The sequence below is a fragment of the Esox lucius genome, chromosome 11, assembly GCF_011004845.1.
Source record: "Esox lucius isolate fEsoLuc1 chromosome 11, fEsoLuc1.pri, whole genome shotgun sequence".
NCBI lineage: Eukaryota > Metazoa > Chordata > Actinopteri > Esociformes > Esocidae > Esox > Esox lucius.
Window position 1 is genome coordinate 46,355,179 of NC_047579.1, and position 13,249 is coordinate 46,368,427.

The following is a 13,249-nucleotide window of genomic DNA, read 5'->3' on the forward strand; positions in this document are numbered from 1 at the left end:
CCATTACCTTTTTCAGCAATTTGAGCTACAGTAGCTCGTCTGTTGGATCAGACCACATGGGCCAGTCTTCACTCTCCAGGTGCATCAATGAGCCTAGACTGCCCATGACCCTGTTGCTGGTTCACTGCTTTTCCTTGCTTGGACCACTTTTGACAGGTACTGACCACTGCAGACCGGGAACACCCCACAAGGGCTGCAGTTTTGGAGATGCTCTGACCCAGTCGTCTAGCCATCACAATTTGGCCCTTGTCAAGGTCGCTCAGATCCTTATGCTTGCCCATTTTTCCTGCTTCTAACACATCAACTTTGAGGACTGAATGTTAATTTTGCTGCCTAATACAGTGGGGAGAACAAGTATTTAATACACTGACGATTTTGCAGGTTTTCCTACTTACAAAGCATGTAGAAGTCTGTAATTTTTATCATAGGTACACTTCAACTGTGAGAGATGGAATCTAAAACAAAATCCAGAAAATCACATTGTATGTGTATTTTTTATAATAAAAAAAATGACTGAATACTGATTCTGATAAAATAACTGTTCTGGTTCTATTAGATCTCAGTGCTACATTTGACATTGTAGATCATAGAACACTTCTAGATAGGCTGGATAATTGGGTAGGACTCTCTGGGACAGTCCGTAATTGGTTCAGGTCTTATTTAGATGGTCGGAGTTACTTTGTCACCATTGGTAATCATGAATCTGATAGGGTGGCTATGACATGTGGAGTTCCACAGGGATCAATTCTCGGACTGCTTCTGTTCAATCTCTATATGCTCTATATCCTGATGAATCAAGTAAACCTTGGTTCCTGTCATTCATCTGGATGTTACTTTGACACAATGAGTTAAAGGTGTTGACTTGGCCTCCAAATTCCCCAGATCTCAATCCAAATGAGCATCTGTGGGATGTGCTGGACAAACAAATCTGATCCCCAACTCGCATTTTACAGGACTTAAAGGATCTGCTGCTAACGTCCCGTAATCGGGAACTACAAAATATTAGGCAGGTGATCATAATGTTATGGCTGATCGGTGTATATCTTCTAATGCCTTATAGCTAGTTAGCTGTAGCACTTTCTTTGATATTGCATAGAAAAAATGCCCGTTATGTCTAACTTAGGTCTCTTCTTGGAAGGAGTCCTCTTGGTGCTATACACGTAATGAAACCAACACCACTGGGTCTGGGCCACAGTCTGCATCGGGTTATAAGGACAGTCAGTCAGAAGGTGCAAGGCCAGGTCCCTACGCAAGACAATCCATTAACTCCTAGTTCAATCCTAATCATAAATTAATGTCCAGACACTGGTTAAACACTAGCCCTAACTGTACAAAAGGCTAGTTCCAATAATAATTTATATGTTCATATTTAATAATGTTGTGTGAGAATTGTGTAGTTTTGCCCATATACAAGTTGAAGCAATGCATCATGGGTTTCGCTGAATCTGAGTAAGACGAAGATGAGCAGAGACATGCCAGACGTGTGCTTCCAGGTAGAGAGTTAGGCCTGTGCTCTATGAGAAGTTTGTGTACGTTTTTCTGGAAATATGAGTACATATTAGTTGTTTTCTACATAATCTAATGTTAGTGAAATTACGCTAGCAATGTGAATGTCGTTTCTTTCATATGCTAATTCAGGCATTTTACCGCTAATTTCAATGCTAGCTGCTGTAATTTTGCTAGTTATATTTTCATTTATTCCTATGAGTCAGCAATTCGGTTTCACTGTATGTGTAATCAGTAATATGTTAGTTGTAAAGCAGCTAGCATTGAAATGTCTTAATGTAATTAAATAGCATGTCTATGCTGTGTTAGAGCAACAGTTACTTAGAAAGGCTATCTGGTGATACCATTGTTAAGATAGGGTTGAATGTAATCATCATCATTATGTTTATACTTGCCCTTTTTACTAATGTCCTTTGTTTCTGATTGTTTTCAGACCACACACACACACATACACACACACACACATATATACAAAAACCTAGAAACTCCTGTATAGAGAACTACAAGCTGTGTGACACTGAGGAAAGTTGGATCCCTCATGTCCAGTCACTGGGTCAACACTAACCCTAACCTGAGCCTCATGTCCAGTCACTGGGTCAACACTAACCCTAACCTGAGCCTCATGTCCAGTCACTGGGTCAACACTAACCCTAACCTGAGCCTCATGTCCAGTCACTGGGTCAACACTAACCCTAACCTGAGCCTCATGTCCAGTCACTGGGTCAACACTAACCCTAACCTGAGCCTCATGTCCAGTCACTGGGTCAACACTAACCCTAACCTGAGCCTCATGTCCAGTCACTGGGTCAACACTAACCCTAACCTGAGCCTCATGTCCAGTCACTGGGTCAACACTAACCCTAACCTGAGCCTCATGTCCAGTCACTGGGTCAACACTAACCCTAACCTGAGCCTCATGTCCAGTCACTGGGTCAACACTAACCCTAACCTGAGCCTCATGTCCAGTCACTGGGTCAACACTAACCCTAACCTGAGCCTCATGTCCAGTCACTGGGTCAACACTAACCCTAACCTGAGCCTCATGTCCAGTCACTGGGTCAACACTAACCCTAACTTGAGCCTCATGTCCAGTCACTTAAAGCCAGAAAAAATGGGTTCCCTGAAAATGTTTTGGCAGGGCTCTGCTACGGTATATGTGATATCAGGTTTAGGGTAAAACTTACTTTGGGGTCTAGCGTTAGCATTACATGTTCAATTTATGTGTTAGGTTAAGTTGAGGCATAAAGGTTAAATTGAGGATAAGGTTAAGATTAGGTTTGGAGTTAGATTAAGGTTAAGTCAAGGTTAGGGTTAAGGCTGGTGGATATGTAACATCTATTTCTGGGTTAGGGTTGGGCTTATGGTCCTACAAGGATTGAAGAACGTGTTTCTGTGTGTGTGTGTGTGTGTGTGTGTGTGTGTTGGGGTGGGGTGCTTGCATGCATCTGTGTTTTCAAATGAAATTGGGTCTTGAGCTGGCTGTCTCATCTTCAGAGGTCATTGGGTGGTGAGTTTGGCACAGTTTGCCAGACAGTTTTAATCCGCTGCCAGCTCAGGCAGCAGATCACCTATCATCTGACACCATAGTCTCATAATACTGCTACCCTTCTGTGCTAGTAGGTTTAGCTGGTTGGTTAAGAGGCTAGAGCCTGAGCTACAGGTCGCCACCAACAGGAAAGGACAGGATGGCTATAATCATTATGAGTTAAGAATGTACTGACCTCCTAAATAAAATTAGGGTTAACTGCCTGCTGAGGTAAAAAGCGAGAGATTGTTTTTACCATGCTGGGTTTTTAACCAAGTGTATATCTGAGTGCAACCTTCCAGTTACCTGTCAGATCCTCGCTACTTGTAATCTTATCCCTATTGCAGCAGAAGATCCTACTGGATTCTCTCTCTATCATCATATCAGAAAAAAACACAACTCTCTGTCATGAACATGATAACACACACTAGGAAACTGAGGGTGGAAAACAATTGACTGGTCAGACAATTACTAGTTCAGTTTCCTAGGGTGCCCTGTGAATTCCCCAGACCTTAACCCAATAGAGCATCTTTCGGATAGCATACAAGGCAGTTCTGGTGTCAGAAACTGGTCAAAACACTGAACAATAACAAAAAGGAAGGATGTGACTTCACATGATGACAACAATGGCTGTAGAGAGGATCCAACATTGAAACCCTTCAACGACATTGAGACCCTGACCTTCCCCTTGTGTAATTACTTCTTTCACCCAGCTGTTAAAATTTAGATCAAATATGGCATGAATTTATGCCATTCCACACACACTAGTGTACAACTTCAAATATCATTCTCCTTGAGACACCCCGAGGTCCCTGGTACATGACCAGGAATCACAAAGAGATTAAAAAGATGGGGGCTTTGGGTGGGTCCTAAAATATTAGGAGACCTCACATCTGACAATTTGGGATTTTGTCAAGGTGATCTTTGAACAACGCTGCTGTTGGCTGGAAATAGTTGTTGTCATTAGTTTAAAAAATAACTACAGACAAGGCTTTTGGTGGGAGGCAGTGGTGTAGAGCTGATGTTCTACATTCAGTGTTGTTAAGATAATATAGTTGTGTTAAGACTGTGGATAAGGCTATGGGCCAAAGGAGATGGACACAGGACATTCTAAGTTGTCTACAAGACCATCTGATATCAATAATCACAAGCAATGTAAAGCAACAAAAACAACAAACAAGGAATGGCACCAAAATCTTATCAGGCAGGATTATCATTTGGATTACTATCCATTAGGCTTTCTGCAGAAATGCTGCCATCTTGCAATCATAATATGTACAATCAGACATTAAAATCTGAAACATATTTATCAGCACAGTACCTACAGTTGTGCTCAAAAGTTTGTATACCTTTGAATAATTGGTAAAATATTTCCCATTTGGCAGTATAGATATACCATGGGCCCAACTATATCAAAATGACACTATTGGGATAACCAGTACAACTTAAAACTGGCTATGTATAGGAAGACTAAATTGGATTAGGGAATGAACAGCTGTCAAAAGGATAATTCTGTCTTCCTGTGATTCTCTAACCAGAATTGCAACTACCCAAATCTTGCCTACTCAACCATTCTACTCTATTACCTGAGGCCAGCCTCTTTAGTAATAGTGATCACATGAAGCCATTTAACACATAGTTGTCTGGTTCCTTTTTAATTCATAATGATAACAGAAATCACCAAAATGGTCCTGATCAAAAGTTTACATAGCCTTCAATGTTTGGCCTTGTTACAGACACACAAGGTGATGCACACAGGTGAGAATGGCAAATAATTGTTAATTTCCCCACACCTGTGGCTTTTTAAATTACAATTAGTGTCTGTGTATAAATAGTCAATGAGTTTGTTAGCTCACACGTGGATGCACTGAGCCGGCTAGATACAGAGCCATGGGGAGCAGATAAGAACTGTTACAAGACCTGTGTAACAAGGTAATGGAACTTGATCAAGATGGAAAAGATATCCAAATCCTTGCAAATGCCAGTCAGTATTGTTCAATCATTTATTGTGAAGTGGAAAATTCTTGATACCAATCCAAGGTCAGGTAGACCAAGAAAGAGTTCAGCCAAAACTGCCAGAAGAATTGTTGGGGATACAAAGAAAATCCCACAGGTAAACTGAGGAGAAATACAGGCTGCTCTGGAAAAAGCCAACTTCGATCCAAGTCGTGGATGGTTGTTTTAAGTCAAGGGCTTGCTGGTCTTGCTTTGAGCGGGTGGCCAACTTCTCACTAATGTAAGGCAAGGTGTCAACTTGCAGACTGCGGGGCCATGGAGGTGTGTAGATATTGTTGATCAGGAGATGAGGCATGGCTGAAACCAGTAGGCCCCTGAAGAGACCAACCTAGTCTGGTACAGACAGCAATGGGTCCACCTTGCAGTACTTCACGCACTGGTTTGACGGAAACCAGAAGGTGGGGCATGTCGGAGCCAGTGAGCAGCAGAGGTTGGGCTTGGCTGACTGGGGACAACGGAAGACCTTTATGATGGGCATATCGCTTTCGCAAGGCTGCCACATGGTAGGAGGGTGTCTGCAGTAAAGGCCTGTTGTATTGGATACTTCTTATAGGGCTTGTGAAGATGCATCAAGGGTAAGCGAAGCACCCTGGAGCTGGGCTACATTTCGGTGAACAGTCCTAAGGATCAAGGTCTCTGGCTGTTTGGGAGTACCCAGTTGCTGGACGGCCTGCGGGTAAACAATGCTGTGTTCTGAGCCGTTGTCTAGTACAGCATCGGTCTCCATGGCTCGATCTCCGTTGTGGAGGAGGACCTTAATGCCTTGATGAGCATGGTCTTCGGTGATCGGTTAGGTCTGTCAAGATAGACCTTGGCTGTAGGAATGTTGACCATAGGGATGGTCTTCTGTGTCTCCTGAACTGCGTCATGTAGAATAGTGAGGTGTTTGTATACCCTGGCAATTTCTGCCAGGGCATACAGACTTATGAGCACAACTATATGTTACTGTAAATGTATCAATTACGTCTACTAAATCAAAATGAATTAGCTGCAAAGACCACAATAGCTATTCTATCCTACAGAACAAGCAGGGTGCTAGATAAATAATGTGATCACATTCCCTTTGTCACATTTGTCATGTGATGTAGTACAGTCATAATACTGCAATTTACTCATCCTACCCCATTCCTCCAGACCCAGTTGTTGAAAACATGTTTACTATAGGCTGGTCAGGAGTTGCTTTCTTTCTCATTAATTTGCAGATAAACAAAACCTCTTTGAGCAATGAACTTAGCCTTACAGTAATCCATCGAAATCTCTCTCTCTCTCTGTTTCTCTCCATCAGTCACTTTCTCTCTCTCTTTCTTTCTCTTTCTCTCTCTCTTTCTTTCTCTTTCTCTCTTTCTTTCTCTTTCTCTCTCTCTTTCTTTCTTTTTCTCTCTCTCTTTCTTTCTTTTTCTCTCTCTCTTTCTTTCTTTTTCTCTCTCTCTCTATTTATTTCTTTTTCTCTCTCTCTCTATTTCTTTCTTTTTCTCTCTCTCTCTTTCTTTATTTATCTCTCTCTCTCTTTCTTTCTTTTTCTCTCTCTCTCTTTCTTTCTTTTTCTCTCTCTCTCTTTCTTTCTTTTTCTCTCTCTCTCTTTCTTTCTTTTTCTCTCTCTCTCTTTCTTTCTTTTTCTCTCTCTCTCTTTCTTTCTTTTTCTCTCTCTCTCTTTCTTTCTTTTTCTCTCTCTCTCTCTCTTTCTTTCTTTTTATCTCTCTCTCTTTCTTTCTTTTTCTCTCTCTCTCTTTCTCTCTCTCTCTCTTTCTCTCTCTCTCTCTTTCTCTCTCTCTCAGTTCAGCTTTATTAGCATGAGTTATTACATCCATATTGCCAAAGCTAGCTAGGTTAAATGTAAGGTTATCCCTTATTTTTTTTGAAGCGTCTAGCTAGGGGGGCTGTGTGTTCCTCCCCCAAGAGCACCTGCATCTTTTCCTCATTGGAGAGCATGGTGAATGATGGCACTAGTGTTCCTAGCTTTATTAAAGAAATGCTGTCGGGTTTTTGTGTCATGTATGCAGTGTAGTAGAAAGTCCATCTCTGTCTCTACCTCACCTGTCATACAGTGACCACATTATTTTGGTAACCAGGTTTTTATGTGCCTGCCTTTTTTGATGGCTAGCCTGTTGTCGCTGAGCCTGTACTTGGTCAGGATCTGTCTCTGCTTTATATCTTTGACTGTAAAAAGATATTCAGACAATTCATAGTCTCTGTTTAGGGCCCGATAGCAGCTTAGTTTGTCTTGTGTTTTGGTTTGATTGTTCCAATGTTCCAGATAGGCCTTTTTAGTTTGTAACAATTTCGTTCACTCTGATTTGTGATTGTAAAGCAGTGTTGATCTGAGATGGAACGATGTTAGGTGTTAGTTGGTTAGTAAGTCTCATGACCAGCTGACTGAAAGGACTCTTTTTGGGGTTCAGTTCGTGGGTTTGTAGTGTTTCAAATTGCAGTGTATCTTGGGGACTTGATTTAAGATGTATCAAACATTTTAGTGTTCTTTTCTTGATGTTTATTATTAAAGGATAGCGACCTAATTCTGCTCTGCATGCATTGGTGGGTGTTCTTTTTTGTATATTCAAAATAGTTCTGCAGAATTCAGCATGTAGGACCTATACTTGATGCTTGTTCCATCTAATGTCGTCATGCTGACTGAATGGACCCCACACTTCACTTCCATATAGCGCTATTGGTGCGATTATGCTATCAAATACTTTAGTCCAGATTCGAATTGGTATGTCTATTTTGTGGAATTTCCTTCTAATTGCAAAAAAGCTCTACAGGCCTTCTCCTTTAGCACATTCACCGCCAGACCAAATTTTCCAGAGCCACTGATTTTGACACCCAGGTAATCGTAGGATAGGGTGTGGTCCAGTGCTGCGTTTCCTAGAGTGAACTTATGTCTGCTTTCCTGAGATCTGGGCTTTTTCTGGAAGATCATTATTTTAGATTTTTTTTAAGTTAACTGTCAGGGCCCAGTTCTCACAGTATTGCTCCAGCAGATCCAGATGTTGCTGTAGACCATGCTCTGAGGGTGTCTGCAACACTAGGTCGTTTGGATAGAGCAGGAATCTTTCTTTGTTGTTTAGGGTGAGGCCAGGGACTGCAGATTGTTCCAACAATATCGCTATCTCATTAATGTAGATATTGAAGAGCATTGGAGATGAGTTGCATCCCTGGCGAACACCTTGCCCTTGAGTGAAGAAGTCTGTTCTTTTATTGCCAATTTTTACTCTGCACTTATATTTGACATAGATTGATTTGATTATGTCGTAAACTTTAACCCCGATACCACTTTGGAGAATTGTATAGTATAACCCCTCTATTATTGCCAGATTGAATCTTAAAATCAATAAAGCATGCACAAATCTTTTTTTGTTTGTTTTGGTATATGTGTTGGGTGTAAACATGATCAATAGTGCAGTGATTTGTTAGGAAGCCAATTCAGGCATTATTGATGCTGCAGAAAACATTCCCAATGTTACTGCTCACACAAATGCCTCTGTAGTTATTAGGGTCAGATTTGTCTCCACTCTTATGTATTGGAGAAATGAGCCCCCGGCTCCAGATCTCAGGGAAGCAGCCAGCTTTAAGGACCAGGTTGAACAACTTAAGCAGGACCTGCTGCAGCTCAGGAGTGCTGTTCTTAAGCATCTCTGTCCTGATCCTGTCAGGACTGCATGACTTCTTTAATTTCAGTTTTTTAATGCTGTCTTCTAATTATTTTATTGTAATTTATTAATCAAGTGGGTCCTGATTATTCTTTATAGTTGTTTCAAGTATTACTAATTTATCTTGTATTTGTTTCTGTTTAGAGGTTAGGCTGTTAAGTGGTATTTCTTTATACAGGTTTTCAAAATGTTTTTTCCAAACATAACCATTTTGAATTGCTAGATGTTTATTAAAATTTTTGCTTAAGGTGTTCCATCTTTTCCAGAATTGATTTTGGTCAATGGAGTCTTCAGTTTCTTGTAGTTTTTGATTGTAATGTTTTCCTTTTTTTTGCTTTAGGGTGCATTTGTATTCTCTCAGGGTCTCTGCATAATTTTGACCCAGGTCTGTGTTTCGTGGTTAGTGGTGTTTTTGATTAGACAGATTTCTTAATTTTTTTCTGAGATTTTTACAGTCTTCATCAAACCACTCTTCCCTATTTGACTTTTGTTTTATCTTAGAATTATTTTTAGTAAGACCTGCTTTATTTGCAGCTTTGTGACAAATACTAAGAATTTGTATTACAGCCTTATTTATTCCAGATTGATTTGTTTGAAATTTGGCTGAGAGGAAACCATTAATTATGTTGATAACTTCAGGAGAAGTGATGATATTTTTGAAGGTATTGTCACTGTCAGGGGCCCATCTGTATGATGTTTGTAGTTTGAACATTTTGCAGGCCTCGGATTCTTTTTTGTTTGACATTTATCTGACATTTATCGTCTGTTAGTGGTGTTTGTGGTCTGACAGGGAAAGCGCTGATGGAGGGGGGGGTCCCTGTCAGTGATAGTGTAGTTGACTACACTTGTCCCAAGAGATGAACAGTATGTGAACCTCCCTAAAGAATCCCCTCTGGTCCTACCATTGAGCATGTAGAGGCCCAAGGAGCGACAGAGATGCACCAAATCTTTGCCCGTTTTGTTTACTATACAGTCAGGGTTGTTTCTCTGGGGAATCATGTGGGTGAGGTACAGTGAAGGCTCTCTCTCTCCCTCCTCTGTCTGGGTTTGTGACAGTTAAAGCTCACATGTCCTTGGAGCATGTGCATCGGACCAGCAAGCAAAATCCCTGTTTAAAACCCGCCCACCAAGTGCCCCACATGTGTCAGCCTCTATGCGAGCAATATGGGCTACATTTGCTAACTGCACACTATGCACATGCTGAAATGAATCCGGGGCAGAAGAATGTGAGCATATTCTGGAACACAAGGCGGTCACATCAGAATTATTTAAAGAGGAAGTGACGACCTTGGGTGCTGTTGTCAGCATGACAAAATGACATCACCAGGGCAAAAAGAGAAAGATGTTCAGACCAAACTGCGTTTTAACTTCTTAAACTTAAACAGTGCTCCAAAACTCACTGAACCGAAAGACATTTCAGAAATCCTGTTTTATCAATTCCATATAATGGAGATCTAACAATTATTTACATGGGGCTTTAAACGTATGTGAGCAATGAACTTTAAATTGGTCTTTCATCGATCTCCAGTTTTGGAGAAAACCCAGCATGAAAAATGCTGAAAATAAACGAATCAGTCAATAAAAGACTCCATGATGTATTTTGCATATTTCAGTTCGATGGTCTCCTTTGACACGCAGGCATAAGCATTGACCTTTAGATTACCAGTAACGTGGCACAAGGAGATTTGGTGAATTTAACACGGCACGTGCCCAGAGAGTTATCCCCTCTTTGAAAAGACCACTTTAACTGATCAGGGATGGGCCAATAAATGACATTGAGAGAGAGTGCGTGAAAGGAGGGGATTGAGAAAGCAAGAGAAGGAAGGAGGACCAGAGGGAGGGTAAGTGGAGGTGGTGTGCAGACAAAAGGGACAGATCATATTCTACTGCTGAGAAGGAGGTCTAGGCAGTAAGGAGGCAGACCGATAGAAAGCACATAGGAAGAGTACCTCATGTGTTGCTAGTGTTTGATTCACAGACTACTATTATCATCAGCAAACACCTCAGGAACAGAAAACGCTACAGACTCCAACCAATACCTATCCAACTAAATATCTACAGTGTTCTCTACAACGGAAAGACTGAAGAGAGCAGCTATACTCGTAAAGACTACTGAGTAAAGAGCCTGTAACTTGGTTTTTATCTGCTAGACTAGTAAATGCCGACAATGACACATCAGGTGAGCCGTTCTCCCTTCTCCAAGCCCTTCTACATGAGGACCCTGGAGGATGGGGCCAGCCCACGACCCCAAAGACGCCACACGCTCCCCGCCAGTGAGTTCAGGAACCTCACCCCGCAGGATGCCATCAGTGTGTTTGAAATCGAGAGAGAAGGTAAGACTATCTCCAGATTTATACTGGTTACAATTATATTTTGATTTGTTGGACTAGAGGGGATATTTATCATTTTTCGCACATAATTATAATAACTGTCGATCCCCACCATTTAAGTAACTCAGGACCATAAAGAAAAGCAAATGTTTGTTTAGCTCAGCTTTTGACAAGCAAGAAAGATATGATCACTGGATCAGGATGATATTGTCAATGGATGGGGATGAGAGATCAAGTAGCTGACCATGTCTTTCCTCCCACCAGCATTCGTGTCTGTGTCTGGTGAGTGTCCACTTACTCTAGATGAGGTGCTGAACTTCCTGAGTCAGTGTCCGGAACTCTCCCTGGGCTGGTTTGAGGAAGGCCAGCTGGTGGCATTCATCATCGGCTCAGGCTGGGGCAAAGAGAGACTGGAGCAGGTGAGACAGACCCCAGAATTTGCAGCAGCTACTGTTGTGGAATTCCAAGTAGGAATAAGTGAATTCTACATACTATTGAGTGAACCTTTATTCATGCATGCATAGACAAAGAAGCAACCTTTCACAATTAAATGCTACAGGTTACTTGCTGACCAGAAGTCATACCCCAGGTTAAATAGAGAGGGGAGTGGTTTACTGCCTGGAGAACCATGACTCCCCTTCCCCAGGCCAGTACACATCCATTATCCTTACAAGACAGGGGGGCTACTAATACCATAAATACTGTTAAATGTGTTTTCTACTGTCTGCATTCTTAAATTGATAGACAAGGTTGTAATCACAGGTCATCAGAAGTTCTCTCACTCAACTTTCCCTGGTTAAAAACAAGTAAAAACTGAAAGTGCAGGTTCAACCAAAATGTTATTCACACTACATCCGGCCCAAAAAAAATCAGAAATGTAATTTTTGCTAATGTGTGAATGTGTTCTTTTTTTTATCATGGCCACAACGTGGCCACAGATAAAATGAAATCTTATCAGAATATAAAATATTTTGTACCCTGATATACTTAATTGCCTTTCCCTACCCAAGGAGGCAATGACACAGCATATCCCAGGAACCTCAGCGGTGCACATCCATGTTCTGTCCGTTCATCGCCATGCTCGCCAGCAGGGCAAAGGCTCCATCCTTCTGTGGCGCTACTTGCAGTACCTGCGCTGTGTTCCAGGCCTCAGGAGGGCCCTGCTAATCTGTGAAGAGTTCCTGGTGCCCTTCTACCAGAAGGCAGGCTTCAAGGAGAAGGGTCTGTCTAACATCACCGTGCCCAACCTCACATTCCAGGAGATGGAATACCACATCGGAGGCGCAGCCTACGCACGGCGAAATAGTGGCTGCTAGTCACTGTTGGCCATCACTGCCCATAAACACATCAACCCTGGCCCAGGAAACCATCCACCATTTAAACAGACTCTGGTCACTGTTGGCCATCACCACCCATAACCACATCAACCCTGGCACAGGAAACCATCCACCATTTAAACATAGACTCTGGTCACTGTTGGCCATCACCACCCATAACCACATCAACCCTGGCACAGGAAACCATCCACCATTTAAACATAGACTCTGGTCAGCGCTGTTGACCGAGACCATATGGCAGAAAAACTAACAGACGGACATGCACATCGAAGCACAAGGCCTCCAGGAGAGAAGGAACCTCCCATCAGCCTCAGCACTAGGAAACCCCACAACAGCAGGGCTTGAACTGTAGTGGGATGGAATGCCACCATCACAAGAAGAGGACAAAATAGGGTTTGTCAGAAAAGAGCTACATAAAGTGATAGAGGAGAAAAAAGTGTAATCAGAATGTTTGCCCTGTCATATTTTGGTAAAATTATGTATTCTACTGAATTAGCAACTTCTTGTTTGCAAACCCCACATGGTCAATTGTTATTATGCTTAATTTTCTTTGAAAAGTATATACAATTTCCCTTGCAACAAACCTCAGTTTGTGATAATATTTTTTTAGGTTATCATGATTAAAACTGCTGAGATACAATTGCTGACTTTCAATAGTATGAGTCCTCTGAGTGCAATGTAAATATTATTTTATTTTTGTAAACCATGAGTCTTCTGATGTGTTAAACTCTTAGGCTGTGGCTCATCTTTTCTTATGTAACAGTGTCATTTCTTATTATTTCTATGACTTATTGAGGCAATAAAGAAACTATGCCACTGATTTTACCTCTCCTCATACCTCTTTCAACATTAACATGTCATCTGAAAAAAATCACCTGTCTGATATTT

At 41.6% G+C, this 13,249-nt stretch overlaps 1 protein-coding gene across 4 annotated transcripts; it reads left to right on the top strand.

Moving 5' to 3' along the window:
• Positions 1-1,438: 1,438 nt before the first annotated feature.
• On the top strand, positions 1,439-13,181 carry aanat2 (arylalkylamine N-acetyltransferase 2). Of its 4 annotated transcripts, none has more exons than XM_020050520.2 (4): positions 1,439-1,493; positions 10,845-11,027; positions 11,289-11,443; positions 12,035-13,181. In XM_020050520.2, exons 2-4 carry the CDS (start codon positions 10,853-10,855, stop codon positions 12,338-12,340), a joined length of 636 nt encoding a protein of 211 aa, XP_019906079.1. In that variant the 5' UTR covers positions 1,439-1,493; positions 10,845-10,852; the 3' UTR covers positions 12,341-13,181.
• Positions 13,182-13,249: the final 68 nt, after the last annotated feature.

Coding starts and splice junctions, on each gene's coding strand:
- aanat2 (XM_020050520.2), top strand. CDS start 10,853: ATGCCGACAATGACACATCAGGTGAGCCGTTCTCCCTTCTCCAAGCCC. Junction 11,028..11,288: donor GTTTGAAATCGAGAGAGAAG/GTAAGACTATCT, acceptor TCCTCCCACCAG/CATTCGTGTCTGTGTCTGGT. Junction 11,444..12,034: donor GCAAAGAGAGACTGGAGCAG/GTGAGACAGACC, acceptor TCCCTACCCAAG/GAGGCAATGACACAGCATAT.